The following is a 26,196-nucleotide window of genomic DNA, read 5'->3' as shown; positions in this document are numbered from 1 at the left end:
AAAAGACCTCTATTAGAACAGATTAGAACATATATGTATACCAACAAGAGTCAACTACAAAATCTGCAGTCATCTGCGATTCATATCCAATTACATTGCACTTCAATGTTTTAGCTTTCTAGAAGACGTAATATGCATGTGCCATGGAGTCCAGTGATGGTCAAAACCAGACCAGGAAAATAACAATGTATCATTTTTTGAAGTCTAAAGGGCACGTGCACTACAGTTTCATTACCACAGTGAATGAGGCTAGGAGAATGGAGCTATCCCAGGATCAGGTGAAACTGTAGTCCTGTTTTACATTATTTATGCATAAGTATATTTGAGGAGGTGAAGTCAAGTGTAGTCAAGGTTAGTGAGCTTAAGAAGTGCACTCTTTGGATCCCATACACTTTGAGGCCCATTAGTATGTCGGGCGGATCGCCACTGCCCGCATGGTGGTGGCGATCCGCCGGACATTTCCTCCCGCCCGCATGCCATTTCCCCCCTGCCATATTACTATGGCAGGGGGGACCCCGGCAGACAGAAAGACCGTCCGCCAGTTTTTTGGCGGTAGGCAATCTGCCCGATTGCCTACCGGGTGGAAAAGCAGTTAATATGGTGGCGATGTCCGGTAGACACCGCCATCCATGTTATGATGCCAGCGGGGTGTTGCCTTTCCGTGGCGGCAACGCCACCATGGAAAGGCAGGTGGTCTTCGACATTGGGGGCCCATAGTGGGCCCCCAGGGATTTTGGGGGGTGGGGGGTGCACATGGGGGGTACCTATGGAACCCCCTGCATTTCAATGTACAACGTGGCCGGCACCGCGCGGTGCCTGTCACGTTGTGCATTGAAAGGCACAACTTGCTTTTGTGGCATTGCGGCGGGCTGTGCTGAAAGCACCGCCCACCGCAATGTCATGAATGCAGGATGCGCCCACCAGTGTGACGGGCGCATCCTAATTGTAGATACGGGACCGCCGCATGCAATGCGGGTGGTCCCGTTTCCCAGGGGTATGTAGCCATACTAATGACCCCCTTTATGTTCACTTGTTTCATCAATGATTGATCACTTATTGTTCCTTCATGGGGTATCCTGAGATTATTAAATGTTTTTTAGTTTTTAATCAGAATTAAAACTCTTGCTGAATCTCAGGAAATCAGTCCTTGCTATGATGTCATCTCTGACTATGTCTATCTACGTCTCAGGTTGGTGATCTTGTCTGGCTCTCTGGATGCACCCAGAGGTGTCACTGTGACTCGACAGGAGCGTTCCACTGTGTCGCTGCCACCTGCAACCCAGGACAAAGCTGTGCAGTGCAAAATGGAAGACTCGGCTGCTTCAGCGCTTGGGCCACTTGCAGTGTGACTGGGGATCCTCACTATATTACCTATGATGGTGCACTGGCGCACTTCCAAGGCACCTGTGCCTATGAGGTGACCCGAACGTGCCAAAACACCTCAGACTTCTCTTTCCGAGTCATAGCTGAGAATAGGAACCGGAGAAGCTCCAAAGTCTCGTTCGTATCTCATGTTGAAGTCCAGATAAAGGACAAGGATTCTGAAATCAATGTGACATTAGGAGGGTCAAAAGGTGCACAGGTGAGTTCTAAAGTGAATATGTCTCTGTTTTGAGCTTTAACAGACCTTTGTCACTGTCCATTTCATCTCACTTGTTATTCAATTATAGGGTGCCAAAACGGATTAAAAATAAATTGTCTCACTTCTATTAGGAAAATCCTATAAACCCCAAACTTGTAGCCTACACGCATTCCAGTATAAAAGATTATTTAGAAGTATTCGGTTTTTAGTAACTATACTGTATATCCCTGTTTGTTCTGGATTAAGGAAGTGCATAAATATAGCACCCCCTCGACCTACCACATCACCACGTGGGACAGTCCTCCAACTGATCAAGGACCTTGTAGACCTGGCTTCGTGCCTCGAAGGAACAACCTCACCTTTCTCCCTCTTGCTCTCTCTCTTTTGTGCCGCTTCTCGAGCTCTTTCTAACAACTCTCACTGTTTTGTGTCTTTTGTGCCACATCTCTTAACATTTCTGTATTTTTTGTCCCATTTCTGTCGCTCTTTCTGTGTCTTGGGAGCCATTTATTTATCTCTCTTTGCCATCTCTATCACTCTTTGTGCCATTCATCTCTCTCCTTTTGCCTCTCTTGCTCCTTTTCTGGCCTTTTTGTCATCTCTCTTACTCCTTCTGTGACCTTTGTGCCATCTCTCTATCTTCTATCTCTGCCTCTGTATGCCCCTTTCTGTGCCCCTTTCCCGCGTTCTCTGCATCTGCCTTCCCCCAATCCTTAACTGATCCTCATTTCTCTCTCCTTTCTGCTGTCCTGCAAGTGTGCTCCAAATCTGCCCCACCCACAGCCCCCTGCTCTGATTCCCCCACCTAGAGCCTACATAATGGCAGCCACAGTGTAACCATGCGCCCGTCCCGTCTGCCCCTGGATCATTCCCAGTACCAGAGACCCTGGCCCTCCTCTGACCTACCACCACCACTGCCCCTACACTCTCCTTCTTCCTCTGAATCCTGGACTTTGCGCCACCCTCTGCTGGCACACCACACCGGATGGAGGAAAGTTTCACTTGCTCCTTCTGCCACTTCATCTGCACCACTGGTCATGCTCTTCTAACATCCTCCAAGAACATACCGACAACACCCAACCAAACACTCACTTTTATCACCCACCAACAAACACACCCACAACCCTCACACACCAATATCATGCATGCTCCTTAACAACCGTTCACTCAGCAACAAACCATGGAGATCTGGGACTTGCTGAACGACAACACCCTGGGCTTCCTCTTCCTCATGAAAACATGGCTGACTGCAGCTTCAACGGTGGACATCGCTGCTGCCATCCTCAATCTCTCACACTGACCCCACAGCACACCACACCTTGGAGGAACTCCACTGGCTCACCATACACAAGCACGCACACTTCAAACTCCTTATCCACACCTACAAAGCATTCCACCACACAGGCCCTGCTTACCTGAAAAGCTGCATTCATTTCCACCAACATTCTAAACACCTCCACTCTGCTGCACTCTCACTAGTATACATCCCATGCATACACAATAGCAGAGCAGTATGCTGCGCCTGCTCATACCTGGCTCCTAAAGCTGACCTCCGACACCACATCAGAGCTTCTTCTCTCTTCTTGACTTGCGCAAGAAGTAAGCACTCCTTTGAGTAAGCCCTCCAGTGTAATAGCTCTTACTAATATCAATAACCTTAAATTCACAGAAAGACCAGAAGGGTGATTTGGTTTTTGTGGGATTCATACACTGTTTAGATAATGGATGTTAGTGACGTGTGTTTCACCAAGTCAAAGCTTTTCAACGGACTGATTCACACTATAATAAATCACTGATTTATTTGTCTAAATTAAGCCTAGTCTTTTTTTAATCATGCACTGCATAGTATATTTGGAGCTACAAGTCTCCTTGTTTTATGCCTGAGAAGCAAATCCAAGCCATAAATGTTCTTTGTCTTTTGAGACTTTTAGCCTTGGCTATAATGTTAGAAAGTTAGGAGTACAAGTCTCAGACTGCAAAGAAAACCCTAAAGTGTATGAGTTAGTCAGGTATGGAACTAGGAGGCCAAAGAGATGCGTACCTTGTTCAGTTAAACTTTGATACAGAAGTCATTCCGACAGTAAAAAGGACATCAAGTTCACTCAAGCATTCAGTTCTAATTTATTAAACAATTGATTTGCATTTCTGCCTAAAGTAGAAAGGCTCAGAAGTGCTAATCGCACCCTGAAGACCAGCGGCAGAGTTCGCCCGAATCTGAAATGCCCACCTGCAGGCACACAGAGAGATGAAAACATCAAACAGAGCAACCACTGACAAAAACACCCTTTAACTGAGCACTTGTCATTGATTCTTGCCATCACAAAAGACAAGTAGTTACCATCTTTCTCACATCGAAAACCGCAAAACCTTCTTTCTGTTTTAGACTTTAAAAGTAATTCCAAATGAAAGGCAAAGGTAGCCTGTTTGAAAACTACAGAGGAGTTGCTATAATAAAGGTGGTATTAACAGCTGCTTGAGGGGTGGAGGATCCACACAGATCCCGCCCGGGTCCTGTGAGGATCTTTGTGCAGTGTGTGCCCTGCTTGTCCTGGGCAGCCCCCTCCTTCACCAGAGAACAACTCTGTGATTACTCGGAGTCCCTGTCAGCTCTGGACAGGGAGGTCTCAGAGAGAGGCTGGTCTTATCTGCCAGAGAAGGATAGCTCCTCGAAGTGCAGGCGGTGCATAGGTGTCCCGGAAATGGGAAAATGTACAGGATTTATGTTGGGGCAGCACTACCAGAGGTGCAGCAGGTGTAGTGACACCAGCACACAGGGCTGGGAAGGGCTCAGCGGCAGCTGTGGGTGTTATTTTACTCTTTACATTGGGGCACAGGCACTCCTTCTCGTGCAGATCTCGGCGTCACCTGTGACTATGTTCAAGGGCCAGACAAGCCACTGAAGAACACCCAGCCAAAAGGGGGTGGGGGGCCGCATAGCACTGAGACTGACAGACACACACACCACACAAGTGCAGTGGAGTGGCAGGCTGTAAGTGCCTTCTCTGGGAGCAGTGGGTGGGAGAATGAGACATCAGGCCTCACCCTCAGCGCCTCTGCTTTAATCCGATAAATCCCTATCGTCGCACTGCCACACTCTGGTATTGCTAACGGCCTCGGCCATAGTGAGGAGTCACATGCAGCATTGCTGAGCAGGGCAGGCCTTCAGCACAAAGAAGACACACAGCAACAAACAAGCTGCGCACGTGCAATGATTCAGTTCTGCTGTGTATCCCCTTCACTGGTCTGCTACGGCATTATACTGTGCACAGACAGACTCCGACATTCAGAGGTTCCTCTGCATGAACATATTGTTGTATTTAAAGTACAACGCTTTTCAAATCTGCATATCCCCCTCTGCATTCCTGTGCGAGTGCATATTGTTGTACTTAAAGTACAACGCTTTACAAATCTGCATCTCCCCCTCAGCATTCCTCTGCATGCACATATTGTTGTATTTGAAGTACAACGCTATACAAATCTGCATATCCCCCTCAGCATTCCTGTGCATGCACATATTGTTGTATTTCAAGTAGAACCATTCTTTACAAACCTGCATTCCCCTCATCGTTCATGTGCAAGCAGGAGCCCTTACATTGGCCCCTCACAGGTGGAAGCGTGCTTTCCAAGGTTACGTGTTCACACCTGAGCTGCTGCCGGTGCACGATCAGTGGGCACGAGCTACGCCCTACCCTCGTCTCACATTGGACCTGGGATCAGTGAGGTGCATGTGCCAACGCACTCCTGTCAGTGCCTGATGCCAGACAGGGCTACCTGGGGCTCGTGTACAAGTCACATTCTTTTGCCTGTGAGTACGTGCAGCGTTCACCAGGAACCTCTCCAAGGCTGACATGCGCAGAACAGTGCTTCCCACAGTTGTCCTCACAACATCAAAGCTGCGTAATCGGACAGCATGTAAAATGCTTACTTGAAACAATGATGCAAGCAGGAAGCCCATCGTTCAATTCTCCAGTGTCCCATCTATAGCACCATATGCCCAACACTTACTGCACTGCTGTAAATTCAGCCCCAACACTCGCGGTCACTGAATCCTATTACACAAGCATTGTCAAGGTGCTAAAATGCGTGAATAATGCATTTAAGTGTAGTGTTGCGGACAACGCCTAGTGCTACTTGTCAGGGCTGGAGTTTTCACGTTAATTGCAGCGCACATGCGTGGTCTGGTTCCCTGTGCACATAGCCTTGGCTGCAGTGCACAGAAACCTTACACTGCCGCACATAGAGGAAAAATATTTCGAGGAAACATTGGTTAAAATAGAGACGAGGCGGGGCTGAAAGATTTGAAAGAACAAGTGGCACAGTGACAATTTATATATATACATATATATATATTAAGCTCACAGTTCCATTAGGTAATCGTACCCATCACGGACGACAGCACTCACGGGGGAGAGTTCAAAAAGGATTTATTATTTGAACCCTGGGCAAAGACGCGTTTCGGCACTCAGCCTTTGTCAATTTCTGCAATGAAACGCGGCAGCCATTACACATTTTAAAGCACTTTCAAAATTTCCGGTGTAGAGACAGAAAACAGACTAAGCTTAAATTGTCGACAAATCATAACGCCATCTTAGAACGTCTAAAAGGAAGGGAAATAGTGCAATAAATATAGCAAAAATTCCATATAAAGATATGTAAATACATTCTTATCACAATATATAATTGATTTGATTTAGCCCACAGATGGGCATTCATATACTGTCTCAAAAATTCCACCAGAACTAAGTAGAACACAACAACATAGGGGAGTCATACGTGAATCCTGCCCACAGATGGGCTCGTATTATACCTCCTATGACAGGGCTCGTAAATTCGCACCTTATATACATACTCATATAGTACAGTTTGTGTCCAATAAATACAAAAAATGCAGATTATATACAAGAATTAGAGGAAAATCAGAGGAAAAAATTCATCACAATATGACAATGTGAATCGGTTCATCCTAGATGCACAGCAAGTTCTTCACTACTATTTAAACCCAGTGGATTCTTACTTTGTAAGTCGATGATGTAACGTGATTCTAAACGCCTAAGTTTCTGTATCCTATCACCACCCCTAGGGCTTTGTGGTACATGATCTAGGCAGAAGAAAGAAAGAAGATCCTTATTGTTACGATGCATCTTATTATAATGTCTCGCTACTGGGTAGGATTCATCTACATTGTTTATCGCCCTCATATGTTCAAGAATCCGAATCTTAGCCGGATGAATAGTGCTCCCGATATAACGGAGCCCACAAGGGCACACTAAACAATATATAGCATAAGGAGTAGTGCATGTAAGAAACTTGGTGATCTTTTTAGGTGTGCTAAGTCCAGGTACATCATACGTTAAAGTGCGTTTGCTTTTCTTATAGGCTTTGCACTTACCACAAGGATAAAAACCATTAAGTGTTTTAAAAGATATCCTAGTGGGTTCTACGTCATGATAGCTATGGACCAAATGGTCTCTAAGTGATCTAGCTTTCCTGAACGTAACTAGAGGATTCGTTGGTAGATCCTCTTTAATGATGTGATCGGTGAGGAGGATATGCCAGTTCTTACGCAATATCCTCTTCAATTGATTGGCATTTTCAGAAAAAGTGGTAATCAAGCGGAAAGCACCATTTTTGGACTTATTTGCAGCTTTCTCTGCAAGTAGGTCTTTTCTCGGGATCTTATTCACTCTATCTAGGGCACTACCCAGAACCGCTTCGCTATAGCCTCTCACTCTAAAGCGTTGCAGGCTCAATACTGCTGCCTTTTCAAATTCCTTATGGCTGGTGTTGTTCCTTTTCAGCCTGAGTAGCTCCCCATATGGAATACTATCAACCAATTTTTTAAGATGGCTGCTAGTAGCAAAAAGGGTGGAATTCCCCGTGGTGCTTTTCCGATAGAGTTTAGTTTGTAGCTGTCCATCGTTTACATACACAGTGAGGTCCAAATAATGAACTTCCTTGGTGCTAACTTCACCTGAAAATTTAAGATTCACATTGTTGCAATTTAAAACCTCAATATATGATTTAGCCAAGTCAGGTGGACCATGAAATATAATGAACAAATCATCAATATAGCGATACCAAGCCTTTATCCTCAAGTTCCAAAATGCGTTAGGCTCCGCCCAGGCCACCTGCTCCTCCCACCAGCCAACGAACAGGTTCGCATAGCTGGGGGCGAAGCAGGTTCCCATGGCGGTCCCCAACATCTGTCTAAACATCTGTTTTTGGAACAAAAAAATGTTGTGAGTCAAGCAAAAATTGACAAATTCCAAAATCATCTTATTGTGTTCATAAAATCTCAGATCACGAGTTTCTAAAAAGAAACGTATAGCCTCTAAACCATCAGTATGTGCAATGCATGTATAGAGACTCGTAATATCAAGAACCATAAGACAGTAACTGGCTTGCCATTCAATCTCATCGATGTGTGTTAAAAAATCTTTTGTATCTCTCAAATATGATTTCAATGTAACCACATGTTGGGAAATAAAAAAGTCGACATACATAGAAAGGTGTTCAGTGAAACTGCCTTGGGAGGCAATAATAGGTCTCCCTGGAGGGTTCTTGATGTCTTTATGAACCTTAGGCAGGTAGTAGAAAGTGGGAATGATAGGATTTAAACACCTCAAAAACAGATGTTCCTCTAGATTTAGTTTATTCTTTTTGTACCAAGCGGAAATCAACTCATGATAATCAGTGATATGAAAGATTGTTTAACACACATCGATGAGATTGAATGGCAAGCCAGTTACTGTCTTATGGTTCTTGATATTACGAGTCTCTATACATGCATTGCACATACTGATGGTTTAGAGGCTATACGTTTCTTTTTAGAAACTCGTGATCTGAGATTTTATGAACACAGTAAGATGATTTTGGACTTTGTCAATTTTTGCTTGACTCACAACATTTTTTTGTTCCAAAAACAGATGTTTAGACAGATGTTGGGGACCGCCATGGGAACCTGCTTCGCCCCCAGCTATGCGAACCTGTTCGTTGGCTGGTGGGAGGAGCAGGTGGCCTGGGCGGAGCCTAATGCATTTTGGAACTTGAGGATAAAGGCTTGGTATCGCTATATTGATGATTTGTTCATTATATTTGATGGTCCACCTGACTTGGCTAAATCATATATTGAGGTTTTAAATTGCAACAATGTGAATCTTAAATTTTCAGGTGAAGTTAGCACCAAGGAAGTTAATTATTTGGACCTCACTGTGTATGTAAATGATGGACAGCTACAAACTAAACTCTATCGGAAAAGCACCGCGGGGAATTCCACCCTTTTTGCTACTAGCAGCCATCCTAAAAAATTGGTTGATAGTATTCCATATGGGGAGCTACTCAGGCTGAAAAGGAACAACACCATCCATAAGGAATTTGAAAAGGCAGCAGTATTGAGCCTGCAACGCTTTAGAGTGAGAGGCTATAGCGAAGCGGTTCTGGGTAGTGCCCTAGATAGAGTGAATAAGATCCCGAGAAAAGACCTACTTGCAGAGAAAGCTGCAAATAAGTCCAAAAATGGTGCTTTCCGCTTGATTACCACTTTTTCTGAAAATGCCAATCAATTGAAGAGGATATTGCGTAAGAACTGGCATATCCTCCTCACCGATCACATCATTAAAGAGGATCTACCAACGAATCCTCTAGTTACGTTCAGGAAAGCTAGATCACTTAGAGACCATTTGGTCCATAGCTATCATGACGTAGAACCTGCTAGGATATCTTTTAAAACACTTAATGGTTTTTATCCATGTGGTAAGTGCAAAGCCTGTAAGAAAAGCAAACGCACTTTAACGTATGGTGTACCTGGACTTAGCACACCTAAAAAGATCACCAAGTTTCTTACATGCACTACTCCTTATGCTATATATTGTTTAGTGTGCCCTTGTGGGCTCCGTTATATCGGGAGCACTATTCATCCGGCTAAGATTCGGATTCTTGAACATATGAGGGCGATAAACAATGTAGATGAATCCTACCCAGTAGCGAGACATTATAATAAGATGCATCGTAACAATAAAGATCTTCTTTCTTTCTTCTGCCTAGATCATGTACCACAAAGCCCTAGGGGTGGTGATAGGATACAGAAACTTAGGCGTTTAGAATCACGTTACATCATCGACTTACAAAGTAAGAATCCACTGGGTTTAAATAGTAGTGAAGAACTTGCTGTGCATCTAGGATGAACCGATTCACATTGTCACATTGTGATGAATTTTTTCCTCTGATTTTCCTCTAATTCTTGTATATAATCTGCATTTTTTGTATTTATTGGACACAAACTGTACTATATGAGTATGTATATAAGGTGCGAATGTACGAGCCCTGTCATAGGAGGTATAATACGAGCCCATCTGTGGGCAGGATTCACGTATGACTCCCCTATGTTGTTGTGTTCTACTTAGTTCTGGTGGAATTTTTGAGACAGTATATGAATGCCCATCTGTGGGCTAAATCAAATCAATTATATATTGTGATAAGAATGTATTTACATATCTTTATATGGAATTTTTGCTATATTTATTGCACTATTTCCCTTCCTTTTAGACGTTCTAAGATGGCGTTATGATTTGTCGACAATTTAAGCTTAGTCTGTTTTCTGTCTCTACACCGGAAATTTTGAAAGTGCTTTAAAATGTGTAATGGCTGCCGCGTTTCATTGCAGAAATTGACAAAGGCTGAGTGCCGAAACGCGTCTTTGCCCAGGGTTCAAATAATAAATCCTTTTTGAACTCTCCCCCGTGAGTGCTGTCGTCCGTGATGGGTACGATTACCTAATGGAACTGTGAGCTTAATATTTGAAGCGGGAACACCCCCGCTTGGCGTGCACCCGTTCGAGAGTGCAACTGGCTGGTGTTGTGGAGCATAAACATATATATATATATATATATATATTTCATATGACGCTGCCCTAAAATTGAGGTGCCATTCATCAGCGATGTCCAACCTCTAATTCAATTGGCAGGCAAAGAAAACGGTGTCTTCCAGGCAGCAATTTTCAACACCAAACGCGTTTCGGGCTTATTCAGCCCTTGGTCACTGGTTACAGCTGGAGAGAAGGTGCGTGGTTTCTCGTCGTGTTTGCAGCGCTTGATATTTGTTCCGCTACAGTGGGCGTGGCTAAATTGCACTCTGGTCATGGTAGTCAAACTGTAGTAGTATGCTTAAATCTCTCCATTACAGTTTAAAGTCCTTTAGTAGGTATGCTGACTGTGGGGACTACCATCTTCCAGCCAGTATTCCCCAAGAGTTCGGTTACGCTGTTCCTTTACATGCCGCTTTGTCATCTCACACGGTATGTAGGAGCCGCTCATCCGCGGCGGGGCGTCTCGCGACCCGAGCCAGGCCGCAACATATTCCATATGACGTTGCCCTAAAATTGAGGTGCCACACATCAGCGATGTCCAACCTTTAATTCAATCGGGTGGCAAAGAAAACGGTGTCTTAGAGGCAGCAATTTTCAACACCAAACACGTTTCGGGCTTACTCAGCCCTTGGTCACTGGTTACAGCAGGAGAGAAGGTGCGTGGTTTTGCGCCGTTTTTGCAGCTCTTGATATTCGTACCGCTGCAGTGGGCGTGGCTAAATTGCACTCTGGTCATGGTAGTCAAACTGTAGTAGTATGTTTCAATCTCTCTGGCCGCAACATATTCTTTTTTTTTTTTTTTTTTTTTTTTTAAAGCTTTATTTAGAGTTGCAAAATCAAACGGTACACAAATGTTAGCTGTATAATCATCGATGACAAAGTATGGAGGTACATCAAAACATTTCCCGCTCCCTTGCAATATATGTAAGGTATGAGTGGCATCCAACATCAGAACCCCCTTGCTCATTCCCCCATCAGTACTTGTCCAACCTGAAACAAAGGAGACTGACGGCGCCCATTCATGCCCATGGTCCCTAGCCATCCCCTCCCTCCACGCATAGTCCACTACCCATGCGCATACCATGCCAAACACCCCCCCACAACAAACGCCCCATGGAACACACCATCTCAGTCTGACCTCGACGTTCCCAGCCTCCCAACGCCCATGTCACCTCGCCTACCCTACTCCCGTTGGAACTATGCCGGAATGTGTGGGCGACGAGGGGGAGCCGGGGAGGCCTGCAATGTATGATTTGTAAGGGCCCCAGATATCCTTAGGACGCGCTGCTGCGGGAAGGAGACTGGAGTAGAGTTCGCTATTCGTGCTGCAAAACGCCATGGCAGTGAGCCACGATTGGACCGTAGGGGCCCGTCTATCCCCCCAGCGCCTGGCGATTTCTCGTTTAGCCAGGAGTAGACCCATAGCGGCCAACCTACGAACGTTTTTAGGGAAATTTGCTGTGTAGCCCAACAACGCCACCTCCGGGGTGGAAACAAGTGTAAGCTCTAACATGTCTTCCAAGACCTTGTAGACTTGTGTCCAGAATGTCTGCAGCCTCGGACAGGTCCAGGACAAGTGTGCGAAGTCTGCGTGTGGTGCTGCGCACTTCCAACAGAGGTGAGGTCGTGCAGGGTCAATGGAATGGAGCCTGTCTGGGGTCACGTACCAACGGCGGAGGAATTTATAGTGAAGAAGTTTGTGACGACTGTTCAGAGACACCGTAGCAGTAACCTTACAGCAGGCCGTCCATTGTTCATCCGTGATAGGCCTACCCAGGTCCGTCTCCCATTCCGCCCGCGCCCGGTCCTCCGCACAAGGGAGCAAAGCCGCACACGCCTTGTACAGCCTCGAGACTATATGGGCCCCCGTATCTCTGTCAATAATGATGGTAAGGGGTTCAAAGGAAGCAGGCTCAAGGGGGAAACCCTCAATTGCCGCCCTGGCTGCGCAATAGAGTCGGCGCAGAACGAATCTGTCCATGAATGTAGCCTCGCTAAAGCGCGCCTCTTCCGACGCCGAGAATATGTGCCCTTCCGGGTATAAATCTCCCATCTTGGTGAGGTTAAATTTACTCAATGTTCGCTGCACAAGCGCCTCGTCCGTGCCCGGCAGTAGTCCCGGGTTGCGAATAGGGAGCGAAGAGGAATATAGGCGAGGGTGAGCTAAATAGCTCAAAAGTTTCTTCCAGGCCCAGCTAGTGGTGGACACTGTTGGATATCTACTGGGTTTCTGGGGATACCCTTGGGCAAAACGGCAGCCAACTGACCTGGGAGCACAAAGTCTGCCTCAGGGCGCAAAAACGGGATTCGAGCGTCCGGATGGTACCAGGCATAAGCATGTGCACACTGCGCGACCAGATAGTATAAATACAGATCCGGTGTGCCGAGGCCTCCCCTATCTTGTGGGAGTGTGAGAGTCTTCCAACGAATCCGGGGGTGCTTCCCGCCCCAGACCAGTTGGATCAGGAGGGACCTCAAGGCGGAAAAGAAAGACCGAGTGAGGGGGATAGGGATATTGTTAAAAAGATACAGAAATTTGGGGAGCACTATCATTTTTATGATGGCTATTCTGGCCGACATGGAGAGCGGGAGGCGCAGCCAACCCTCCACCTGCGTCTCCAACCGCGCCACCGCGCGTCCATAGTTGAGGCGGATGATTTCGTCTGTGCTCAAATGGATCTGAATGCCTAAGTAGCGTACTGAGTCCGAGCACCATTCCAATGGGAACTCACACTGCCACGGGGAGGTGCCGCTAGTCAATGGAAATATGATAGATTTGTGCCAGTTTATGCCCAGTCCCGAGTGGCCACCAAAGCGCAGGATCTCACGAATCAGGGGGGCAAGATTGACCTGTGGTTCCCTTACATACAGGATAGTGTCGTCTGCGTAAAGGGAGGCCAGCGGCGGGCCCGTCCTAAACTGGAGACCCCTGTGGAGGTGCCGTTCCTGGAAATGCCGTATCAGGGGGTCCATGGCTAAAATGAACAAGAGCGGGGAAAGCGGACAGCCCTGGCGCGTGCCACGCGTTAGGGAGAAAGGGCGGGATAACGTACCGTTGATACGCAGACGTGCCGTGGGGCGGCTATAGAGGAGATGAACCGTGGCCAGAAAATTCGCCGGCATGCCCATGCGTTCCATAACGGCAAGAAAGAATGGCCATTCTAAGGAATCAAACGCCTTCTCGGTGTCAAGTAGGATCGCAGCCGCAGGTGTGGCTGGGTTAATCCTGTGCAAAACCGTGAATAACGTCCGCAAATTCAGCGACGTCGAGCGACGTGGGACAAAGCCCGACTGTATGGGCGAGATAATGAACTCCATCAGCTGGGAGAGTCTGTTGGCTACTATTTTGGCTAAAATCTTATAGTCGGTGTTTAAGAGGGAAAGGGGCCTATATGACCCACACAGCGATGGGTCCTTGTTTGGCTTCGGGAGCAGGACCACGACCGCCTCCCGCAGAGTAGCCGGGAGCGAACCACGCTCCAACGCCTCCGCATAGACCTCTATGAGCCTAGGCGCCAACAGATCAGAGAAGGCCTTGTAAAAATCTCCGGAGAAGCCATCAAGACCCGGAGCGGAAGAGCTCCGGAGCACTTTAATCGCTCCCCGTACCTCCGCCACTGTTACGGGCTCCGCCATAAATTCCTGCATGCCCCTGTCCAGAAACACAAGCGCGATCTCAGACAGGTAGGCGTCCCGAGCGGCAGTGGATTCACCCAATTTGGAGGTATACAACTCAGTATAATAGGCCAGGAATTCATCCCTAATCTCAGCGGGCTGTGCGCGGAGCGTACCATCTGCTCCCCGCACTTCGGTTATCAGGGACTTACTATACGGCGGTCTCAAGACCTGTGCGAGTGTGCGCCCCAGCTGATCCCCCTCCCCATACTGCCGAGCCACATGATATTTCCCAAGATATAGGATCTCCTTATCCGCAGCCTCCCGAAAGTCTGACAGGAGGCTCAAGCGCTGAGCAAATATCTCGTCAGAGGGCGACCGTCGCGCCTCTACATCAATCGCATCCAGCTGCGCCTCTAAGCGCGTGATTGTCGAGCGAAGTGCCCTCAGGACCCCAGCCTGCTTAGCAATGCAAACCCCTCTGATATAGGCCTTGAACCCCTCCCACAGGACAGCCCATGAGTCCACTGAGCCAGTGTTTAGCGCAAAATAGTCTTCTATGGCTTCAGTCACCTCATGGACAAAGAGATCATCCAGAAGCGCCTTGCCGGGAAAACGCCACTGCCGCTCAAACCCCTCCGGGCGAGGGACCTCCAAGCCCAGTATCACCGGCGAATGGTCAGAATAGGTTCTAGGGAGGGTTCCTGATGTGCGATACCAGAGGGACAGGGCGGAGGATAGGAGCCAGTAGTCAATCCTGGTCCAGGTGTTGTGTTGCCCAGAGAAGTGTGTGTAGGCCGTGGTGCCTGGGTTGCGCCTGCGCCATACGTCAGTGAGGGAGAAACGAGTGCAAAGGTCCAGGAGCGCGCATCTAGCCCTAGGCTTGGAGTCAGCGGCCCCGGAGGTGCTGTCGAGCCCCACATTCAGTAGCAAGTTGAGGTCGGCGCCGAGCAGGATGGTGGCGGGTGCAAGGGAGGCCAACTGGGCAGCCAGCGCGTGGAAAAAATCTGGGGAATCCGTGTTAGGAGCATATACACATACCAGAGCGACCACATGTCCCATCAGCACTCCTTTCACAATGCATTAGCGCCCTTCCCTGTCCCCAAGGAATGTCTGGCAGAGGAACAGGATTCTTTTATGAACTAAGACCGCTGTGCCTCTAGCATAGTTGCTGAAGTTGGAAAAATAGCGATGGGCGCCCCAGGAAGCTGCAAAACCGGTATTCCCCGATGTGTGTAAGTGTGTCTCTTGAAGAAAGGCAATGTCGACCCTGTGCCGATTTAAGTAATGTAGTATTTGTTTGCATTTGCGCTGATTATTTAGGCCACGGACATTCCAAGACATTAGGGAGAGATTGGCGGGAGTTACATTTAGACCTATCTGGGCCATCGATGCCAAACTGTACGTAGTAGGAGCAGGAGCGATGCAACATCTCCGTGTACCAAAGAGAACAATTCACACAAAGCCATATCATGAAAAGCAAACTTAAACATCCCCCCCCTCCCCCCACCCAGCCAAACCACGCAAACGTGGGGACGTGAGGCAATCCCCAACCTGGAAGCAAGAAACAGAGCTCTAAATAATAATACCAAATGTACATCACAAAAAAAGGGCAGAGCTGCATAACCCAGAAGTATACCCAACGGTTTCAACCAAAGGGGGGTGACGACGATCCGCAATCAACCCAGCGCTGCATAGCAAATATATATCAATTGTTCAAAATAGTCCTCCAAGAGCAAGAGTCAACGTTAGCTAAGTTAGAGCCTGGGCGCCATCTCAACCGACACCGGAGGTCGCAAACAGATCCTGGCTGTGCGCGGAGCCACTGCGAGGGGGGGAACGTCCATCCTCGTCATCCCTCGGCGGGCTCCGACGCGGCCTGTAGTTGCGACAGAATTCCTGCACCGCCGTGGGGGTATCGAAGAGCCTAGTGCGGCCCTCGACGTCGACCCGTAGTCGAGCCGGGTAGAGCATTCCATACTTGAGGCCCAGATTTCGCAGTGCAGCCTTTGCACTCGCATATTTCCGCCTGGCCTCCTGGACCGTGGCCGTGAAATCGGGGTAGAAGGAAAGTCTCGAGCCTTGCCAAGTGATCTCACCCTTGTCTCTGGCTAGGCACAGGGCAGTGTCACGGTCCCGAAAGTTCATGATCCGGGCGATGAGCGGGCGTGGCGGTAACCCCGGGTTAGGCCGCGGTCCCAAGGAGCAATGGGCCCTCTCAATCACAAAGCCTGGGGTGAAAGCCTCTCGCCCAAAAATGTCAGTAAGCAATTGTTCCACAAAGACGTCAAGTCTGCCCGTGGCCGTGGATTCCGGAACCCCGGTTATCCGCACATTGTTGCGCCGACTGCGCAATTCTAAATCTTCGTTCTTGATGGCCACTTCTTTCAAGATACGCTCAAGCCTGTCCACTCGCTTAGACTCCTGTACTGCTCTGTCCTCAAGGGTAGAGACCCAGGCCTCCGCCTCTCCCAGACGCTGGTCATGAGCCTGGATCTTAGCCCCCATGTTCTCCAACGTCTTATCCAAGGCATCGAAGCGGCCATCCAAGGCCCTGAAGCCAGCACGCATTTCCTGAAGCCAGTCCCGGGACGGGGCACCGGGTAGAGGGCCGCCAGACGCCCCCTCGGCCGGGCCCGGCATGGCAGGGCGGTCTTCCGCAGGTCGCTCCGAAAGTTTCTCGAATGGCAGTGTCTTTTGTTTAGGGTCTTTGCGACCCATGCCACCAACTGTCTGAGGGCCACCAGCCCGCTGGCTGCAGAGTAAGGGCGGCTCAGCTATGCCGTAGCAGTAGGCCGGCAGGAGCGTTCAGCCTGTTGTCCAAGCCGCCCAGGACTCCCAGGTGTCTCGGTGCCCACCGAATGCCGCCGCCAACACGACTACATCCCGCCGCCGGTCCGGGACATCACCCGGTGTAGCAGGCAGGGTCCAGAATGGATTGGGGGGGAATCATAGCAAGGCGGACCTCGGCTTAGCATCAGTGGAGCCAGGTATGGCGAGGTAGGACAGCTCGACCAGGCCGCAGCACCCAGGTCGCGTCCAGGGAGGGCCCGAGTAGAGAGGCGGAGACAGCCCGAGCGCCAAACCAGTGCAGCGTCCAACCCGCCCCCCCACGCTGCCAGCGGGCCACCCCGCAGCCCCCCCGGTCCCCGGATCACGCGACCAGGGGCGCCGGGGAGTAGGACACGTGCAAGGAACCACCCGGCGCGCCCGGCAAGATCCGGGCGTCCGGTGCCCCCCAGCCCACAGCGGCGCAGGGAGGACCGCAGACACCCATCAGTCCGCTCCCCGGCGCTCAAAGCCCCCCCCACGCCCCGTCCCTGGGTACCTGACTCACGGGCCGCCTCCGGTCTCGGACTCCCAGTCGTGCAGCCTGCAGCTGTCCGCCATCTTGGGACCCAGGGCGATGCCTCCTCAGCCGGTCCCGAGCGTCCCAATCATCGTCGCGGCATGTTCCGGGGGCTCAGGATTTGCAGCGGTAACGCCTGGAGTACCGCGCCCACGGCAGGAGGGGAGGAAAGGAGCTTCAGCGCCGGGCTGGCAGCGGAGCTTCAGAGCCACGCGGCCATCTTGACTCGCGGCTCGGCCACGCCCTGGCCGCAACATATTCCATATGACGCAGCCCTAAAGTAGATGGTAGTGCCCACAGTCAGCATACCTACTAAAGGAATTTGAACTGTAATGGAGAGATTGAAGCATACTACTACAGTTTGACTACCACGACCAGTATGCAATTTAGCCACGCCCACTGTAGCGGAACGAATATCAAGCGCTGCAAACACGGCGCAAAATATATATATTCATCTATATGGAATATATATATTACCTACTGGCGGTCGCCAGTAGGTAGTTATAGTTAGGACCCCTTTTCCATAGGAAAACCTCAACATTCTATTTTGAATAACTTTGGCGCCGGTCGATGAATCCTCGCGAATTTCTCAAAATAGGTGGGGCGCTACGCTCCGCTCCTACCCTGAAAGTCTCGGGGGGATCCGTCAAGCGGGGGCTGAGATAAAAGGGGGGTCCCAAAACGCGTTTTCCCCATGCATTTTTCCATAGGACCTTTAGAACGAGCTACAGCCCGAACGGCTGAACAGAATTACTCGAAATTTGGCATAGAGGTAGTCCCTAGGTCAAGGAAGTGCCTTTTGTAGGTTTGGTGTAAATCTGTTCAGTAGATTCTGAGAAAATAGCCTTTAAATCAATACATATATCTGAGCCCGCTTACGGTACGCTTACCGTACGCTTACCGTAAGCGTACGGTGGCGTGCGCGAGCGCGATTCTGATTGGCTCTTAGATCTTAGTAAACATTCGAATCGGCCGAAACCAGGAAGCGGCGGCCGCCATTTTGTGTATTTCACTCAGAAAAAAAAGAGTGAAAACAAGAAAAGGGGGCAATGAGGAGAGTTACAGACCCCCTTACATTTGTGAGGGGGTCAAAGAAGGACTGTAAAGTACAAAGAAAACATTTATTGATTTTAAAAAAAATCACGGGGTACGCGTACGGTAAGCTTACGGTAAGCGTACGGTAGAAAAAACAAAAAAAAAAAAAATGAAAATCAGATTTAAGTGTTTAGATATTAGGGGGCTCTAAAAAGAGCTGTTGTGTTTATGAAATGATTTTTTAGTGGTACCTACAAGTAAGTACCGATGCAGAGTCTAAGGTTCAAGAGGAAGACTCTGTTCCCTTCATCATTGAAGTGCACACCATCTCCTCTATAAATGTCTTGCATGTCATAACGCAAGTTGTTGTGGTAAATGGCACCCATACCATAGTCACGAAGGAAAGCAGAAACAGATTTGTTGACGTGCTTTCTTGCTTTGTCATCGCACCGCGTGCCCACCGTGCGTGCACGGCACTAACTGCGTAAAGTGGGCGCGCGGTGCGCGAAGCGCACCGCGTGCTCACTGTGCGCGCACGGTGCGCGAAGCTCACTGTGCACGCACGGTGCGCGAAGCGCACCGTGCGCGCACGGAACGAACTGCGTTAAGTGGGCGCGCACGCCACGAATGGCGTAAAGTAACTTAGCATTTAAAAAACCGTACAAATTCACTGAAAAAACCATAGGTTTCACACACGTTATAGTTAGGAATTAGCATTTAAAAAACCTTGCAAATTCACTGAAAAAACCATAGGTTTCACACATGTTATAGTTAGCGGAAATTTTACTGATAAAAAACCAGTGAAATTCCCCCGTTATAGTTAGTGCAGGCAACTATAACTCACGCGACCGCAATCTTCTGCTGATGACATATGTGTCTTTATGAAAAAAAAATATTTGTAATATATGTATAGCTAAAAATGTATGGAAGAAGACATGGGCAAATAAGTGTCTAAATACAGTATTAGCATCAGCAGAGGATTGCAGTCGCGTGAGTTATAGTTGCCTGCACTAACTATAACGGGGGAATTTCACTGGTTTTTTATCAGTAAAATTTCCGCTAACTATAACATGTGTGAAACCTATGGTTTTTTCAGTGAATATATATATATTCACAGAAAAAACCATAGGTTTCAGGCCTGATATAGTTAGGAATTAGCATTTAAAAAACCTTAGAAATTCACTGAAAAAACAATAGGTTTTAGGGGTGTTATAGTTAGCTGGACATTTCACTCGAACAAAACCATTGAAATACCTCCGATATAGTTAGTTGTACTAACTACATCTCGCGCGCCCGCAATCCACTGATGATGATGTCACATATTACATCATTCATGACATGGTCAGTGACATCACTGATGACATCTCAAATGACATCACTGATGACATCACTGATGACATCACCCAGTGAATGTGGTTTGGTATGTTATTTAAATGTGTATTATATATATAGCAATTTGTATTGAAAAATGAGTGGATATATAAATATAAATATCTGGATGGAGGATTTAGAAGAAGTGTGATTGACGTTTTACTTGACTAATTTATAGTGTCTCACTAAATATATTGTATAGTGACTAAACTGTGTGAATATCTGTATCACGTTGTAAGTTGTTGTGTAAACTGCTGCACCAGTTGATTACTAGCTACATGAACGTCTATATTATTTATTGATTAGTTAACTGAGTATTTGTATGGGAGAGTGAATGTGTGTGTGGTTCGGTGGGGAGGTGTGACTGCCCAAAGATGTGTGAATAGTTGAGTCAGTAGGTATAAGAAGTTAAAACTACATGTTATAACAGTTGTTTGGGTGAGTGAATATCTTTATGGGTGTGGTGATGAGCCAATATATATCTCAATGGTACATGTCCAACAAATTAGGAAAATAAAAGCCAGTGTATTTGTCAGTTGTTGTATATAAATACATATATATATGACTCAGTGATTATATGGGTGACTGTATGGATAACTGTATACTTGTAATAGTGTTTTTATAACACACTAAGTATGATTTATTATCTATTTGAATAGATGAAGTGGTCCATTGTTTGCATAAGTGAGTAGGATGACTTCATTAGTGATTAGGATGTGTGCTGGTGTGTAATGTCGATATAGGTGTATAAGTGATAGTGTTCTATTGATCATTGACAGCATGTATGAGTGAATCTATAGGTAAGTGATTAGATGTGTGTATAGATCTAGGTATCACTGAGTGGGTGTTTAGAAACTTGTATCAGTGTGTCAATGGTTTTAAATCTGGCACTGTGTATTTTATAGTGAGTGATGAAAGGTTATACCAGTGTATGATGAGGTGTATCTGATTGTCATGTGGATGATGCCATCAGTGATGTCATCAGTGATGTCCTTTGAGATGTCATCAGTGATGTCACTGACGATGTCATGAATGATGTAATATGTGACATCATCAGCAGTGGATTGCGGGCGCGCAAGATGTAGTTAGTGCAGCTAACTATATCGGAGGAATTTTAATGGTTTTGTTCGAGTGAAATGTCCAGCTAACTATAACACCCCTAAAACCGATTGTTTTTTCAGTGAATTTCTAAGGTTTTTAAAATACTAATTCCTAACTATATCAGGCCTGAAACCTATGTTTTTTTCTGTGAATTTCAAAGGTTTTTTAAATGCTAATTCCTAACTATATCAGGCCTGAAACCTATAGTTTGTTCAGTGAATTTCAAAGGTTTTTTTAAATGCTAATTCCTAACTATATCAGGCCTGAAACCTATGTTTTTTTCAGTGAATTTCAAAGGTTTTGTAAATGACAATTTTTTATGTATTAATTGTTATACTGATTTTTTTTATAGTGATTTATCACATTTTTAAAACTATTTATTTTTAGATATATGTTTTTTTAATTACATTATAGTTACATTATACATTAAAATACAAAATATACTTTCTCAGAATGAATTACTTTAGTTTAAATACTTGGCAAATAGGCAACAGACTTTTAAGTACAGTAGTTACAATTGTTGCAATGGGCAACACAATTTCAAACACAAAGCAACATTGAGCTCAATGTGAATTTCTAGTTAAATGCAATTAGTTACTTTATGAATTACTTTTCTAACCACAGGACTGGATCCTAGATTCAGTCCTTGGACATCTCCTGTAAACAGTTGAGTAAAAGCATTGTGATTACAGTAGTTATTTTTAAGGAATATTATTGTATTTTAAAAGTTGACAGAAAATTTTTCACATAGAATCACCAATGTTATCCGATGGCAGAAAATTCACTTAGCAAGTAAGTAGTGTTATCGTTACTTTTTCTTACTCAGTGGTGGATCCTGAATCCAGCACTGGCCAACCTCCTGTAAACAGTTGAAAGAATGTGTTTAAGTCATACAGACGATTTTTTAGGAATATTTTTAGTTTGTGAAAATAGACACTTAGAAACTTTTCTGCTGAAAACCACACAATAGATTCCTATGGAAGGAAATACAAGTTACTGGTAAGTACGCTTAGAATTACTTTTCAGGGTCAGTGCTGGGCTAAAAGATGCAGCCCTGGGTTCTCTCCTGATAACAGGTGAGTAAATCGGAATTCGTAGTTCGGCTGATTTTAGAGGAATATTTTAACCTTTTCAAATTTGGACACTTAGAAACTTTTCTGGTTAAAACCACACAATGGATTCCTATGGAAGGAAATACAAATTACTGGTAAGTACGCTTAGAATTACTTTTCAGAGTCAGTGCTGGGCTAAAAGATGCAGCCCTGGGTTCTCTCCTGATAACAGGTGAGTAAATCGGAATTCGTAGTTCGGCGGATTTTAGAGGAATATTTGTACGTTTCAAATTTGGACACTTAGAAACTTTTCTGGTGAAAACCACACAATGGATTCCTATGGAAGGAAATACAAGTTACTGGTAAGTACGCTTAGAATTACTTTTCAGAGTCAGTGCTGGGCTAAAAGATGCAGCCCTGGGTTCTCTCCTGATAACAGGAGGGTAAATTGGAATTCGTAGTTCGGCTGATTTTACAGGAATATTTGTACGTTTCAAATTTGGACACTTAGAAACTTTTCTGGTGAAAACCACACAATGGATTCCTATGAAGGAAATACAAGTTACTGGTAAGTACGCTTAGAATTACTTTTCAGAGTCAGTGCTGGGCTAAAAGATGCAGCCCTGGGTTCTCTCCTGATAACAGGTAAGTAAATCGGAATTCGTAGTTCGGCTGATTTTAGAGGAATATTTGTACGTTTCAAAATTGGACAGAGAAACTTTTCTGGTGAAAACCACACAATGGATTCCTATGGAAGGAAATACAAGTTACTGGTAAATCCCCTTAGAATTACTTTTCAGATTCAGTGCTGGGCTAAAAGATGCAGCCCTGGGTTCTCTCCTGATAACAGGTGAGTAAATCGGAATTCGTAGTTCGGCTGATTTTAGAGGAATATTTGTACGTTTCAAAATTGGACACAGAAACTTTTCTGGTGAAAACCACACAATGGATTCCTATGGAAGGAAATACAAGTTACTGGTAAGTCCCCTTAGAATTACTTTTCAGAGTCAGTGCTGGGCTAAAAGATGCAGCCCTGGGTTCTCTCCTGATAACAGGTGAGTAAATCGGAATTCGTAGTTCGGCTGATTTTAGAGGAATATTTGTACGTTTCAAAATTGGACACTTCGAAAATTTTCTGGTGAAAACCACACAATGGATTCCTATGGAAGGAAATACAAGTTACTGGTAAGTCCCCTTAGAATTACTTTTCAGAGTCATTGCTGGGCTAAAAGATGCAGCCCTGGGTTCTCTCCTGATAACAGGTGAGTAAATCGGAATTCGTAGTTCGGCTGATTTTAGAGGAATATTTGTACGTTTCAAAATTGGACACAGAAACTTTTCTGGTGAAAACCACACAATGGATTCCTATGGAAGGAAATATAAGTTACTGGTAAGTCCCCTTAGAATTACTTTTCAGAGTCAGTGCTGGGCTAAAAGTTGCAGCCCTGGGTTCTCTCCTGATAACAGGTGAGTAAATCGGAATTCGTAGTTCGGCTGATTTTAGAGGAATATTTGTACGTTTCAAAATTGGACACTTCGAAAATTTTCTGGTGAAAACCACACAATGGATTCCTATGGAAGGAAATACAAGTTACTGGTAAGTCCCCTTAGAATTACTTTTCAGAGTCATTGCTGGGCTAAAAGATGCAGCCCTGGGTTCTCTCCTGATAACAGGTGAGTAAATCGGAATTCGTAGTTCGGCTGATTTTAGAGGAATATTTGTACGTTTCAAAATTGGACACTTCGAAAATTTTCTGGTGAAAACCACACAATGGATTCCTATGGAAGGAAATACAAGTTACTGGTAAGTACGCTTAGAATTACTTTTCAGGATCACTGCTGCTCTAAAAGATGCAGCCCTGGGTTCTCTCCTGATAACAGGTGAGTACATCGGAATTCGTAGTTCGACTGATTTTAGAGGAATATTTGTACAATGGTGAAGGAAGCGGACGGGACCAGAGGTGAAGTGTGCAAACACGCCCTGTGGCGTGTTTTAAGTTGGGGAATTAATTACTCTTCAATCCTGAGGTTCCCTGGGGGCCAACTAGCCCACCAGGTACCTCCAGTATGCACCAGGGAGCTGCATTGCAGGGAGGTGTTCAGAGGCCACGCCCCTTTTAAACAACACTCTGCAACGCAGCTCCGTGGCACTTACTGGAGGTACCTGGTGGGCTAGTTTGTCCCCAGAGACCCTCAGGATTGAAGAGGAATTAATTCCCCAACTTAAAATGCGCCACAGGGCTTGTTTGCACACATATCACCTCAGGCCCCGCCCCCTACCTTCACCACTGTGCAAACGAGCCCCGTGGCGCGTTTTAAGTTGGGGGATTAAGTCCCCTTGAATCCTGAGGTCCCCTGGCGGCCAACTAGCCCACCAGGTACCTCCAGTAAGCGCCACAGAGCTGCGTTGCAGAGAGGTGTAAAAAGGGGCGTGGCCTCATTACACCTCTCTGCAACGCAGCCCCCTGGTGCATACTGGAGGTTCCTGGTGGGCTAGGGGAATTAGATCCCCCTCTGCAAACGCGCCAGGGGGCGCATTTGCAGAGTGGTGCAAGGAGGGGGCGTGGCCTCTGGCCCGATCCCTTCTTTTTTTTGTTTTTTCTTTTTTTAGAAGGGGGGCTGTGTAGCCCCCCTTTTTTTTCTAATTTATTGGCCCTGGGGACCCCATCCCCCAGGGCCTGCCCCAATTTTTTTTTTTATTAAAAAACAACCCCAAAATCAGGAAGGAGGCCGCACGGCCCCCCTCCCAAGGCCATAATTTGCCCCGGGGACCCCATCCCCTGGGGCATGGCCTTTTTTTTTTTGTTTTGTTTTTTGGAGGGGGACCTCCTTGCCCCCCTCCTGTGGACCCTTTTGGCCCCGGGGACCCCATCCCTCAGGGCCGTATTTTTAAAAAAAATGTTTATTTTTATTTTTAGGAGGGGGGCCGCGTGGCCCCCCTCCCGGGCTACTACTGGCTCCAGGAACCCCATCCCCGGGGCCTGGCCTCCGTTGGGGACCGTGGGGGGGTCCCAATCCCCCCACGGTTGCAATGGCAGGGTGGGAGCCGCGAGCCACCCCCCGGGGCTTTAAATTATGTGGCAGGGGGGCCCCTCCTGGAGCCAATGATGGCCCTGGGAACCGCCACTCCCCAGGGCCGGCTCCTGCAGTGTCCCGGGGTGCCCACCCCCGGGACACTGCTGTTTGCAATGGCAGGGCGGGAGCCTCGCGGCTCCCACCCTGCCATTGCAAACTGCTTTGCTTCATTGAAGTGAGAGCAGGGAAACCTGCTTTCGCTTCAATGAAGCAAAGCTGATTGCTTTTCCACATGGGCAGCAGCATGTTAGCTGCTCCCCATGTGGAAAAGCAATGCCGGCTCCCGCAGGAAGCGGGGAGCCGGCTGGGACTGTGGGCGGATTGGGACCCCCACCACGGTCCCCAACGAGATGGTCAGGCCCCGGGGGATAGGGTCCCCGGGGCCAGTAGTGGCCTGGGAGGGGGGCCCTGCGGCCCCCTCCCCCATTATTAAAAAAAACAAAACAAAAAAAAAATAACCGGCCCCGGGGGATGGGGTCCCAGGGAGCTTAAGTGGCCACAGGAGGGGGGCAACGCAGCCCCCCTCCATAAAAAAAATTGGCCTGGGGAGGGGGGCCACGCAGCCCCCTTCCCGATTTTTTGTTTTTATAAATAAAAATTGCAGGCAGGCCCTGGGGGATGGGATGCCCAGGGCTAAAAAAATTGAAAAAGAAGGGGGGTACACAGAACCCCTTCTTTAAAAAAAATATTAAAAAAAGGACCAGCATTGCGCCGGAGGCCACGCCCCCTCCTTTCATCACTCTGCAAATGCGCCCCCTGGCACGTTTGCAGAGGGGGAATTAATTCTCCTTCAATACTGGGGGTCCCTCTAGGCCAACTAGCCCACCAGGAACCTTCAGTATGCACCAGGGGACTGCGTTGCAGAGAGGTATAATGAGGCCACGCCCCTTTTTACACCTCTCTGCAACGCAGCTCCATGGCGCTTACTGGAGGTACCTGGTGGGCTAGTTGGCCGCCAGGGGACCTCAGGATTCAAGGGGACTTAATCTCCCAACTTAAAATGCACCACGTGGCACGTTTGCACAGTGGTGAAGGTAGGGGGCGGGGCCTGAGGTGATCCTGTGCAAACACGCCCTGTGGCGCGTTCTAAGTTGGGGAATTCATTCCTCTTCAATCCAGAGGTCCCCTAGGGGACAACTAGCCCACCAGGTAC

General features: G+C 47.2%; 1 protein-coding gene across 1 annotated transcript in view; it reads left to right on the top strand.

Moving 5' to 3' along the window:
• LOC146809179 (alpha-tectorin-like) overlaps positions 1–26,196 on the top strand; it is a 934,770-nt gene that overhangs the window by 543,612 nt on the left and 364,962 nt on the right. Inside the window, exon 12 of the mRNA XM_085614840.1 lies at positions 1,190–1,582. Coding sequence (XP_085470966.1) covers positions 1,190–1,582 — 393 coding nt within the window. The remainder of the gene's footprint in view (positions 1–1,189; positions 1,583–26,196) is intronic.

This window comes from Triturus cristatus, chromosome 7 (genome assembly GCF_964204655.1).
Source record: "Triturus cristatus chromosome 7, aTriCri1.1, whole genome shotgun sequence".
NCBI lineage: Eukaryota > Metazoa > Chordata > Amphibia > Caudata > Salamandridae > Triturus > Triturus cristatus.
Note: the sequence above shows the minus strand (reverse complement) of the source record. Positions and strands in the feature narration are given on the sequence as shown.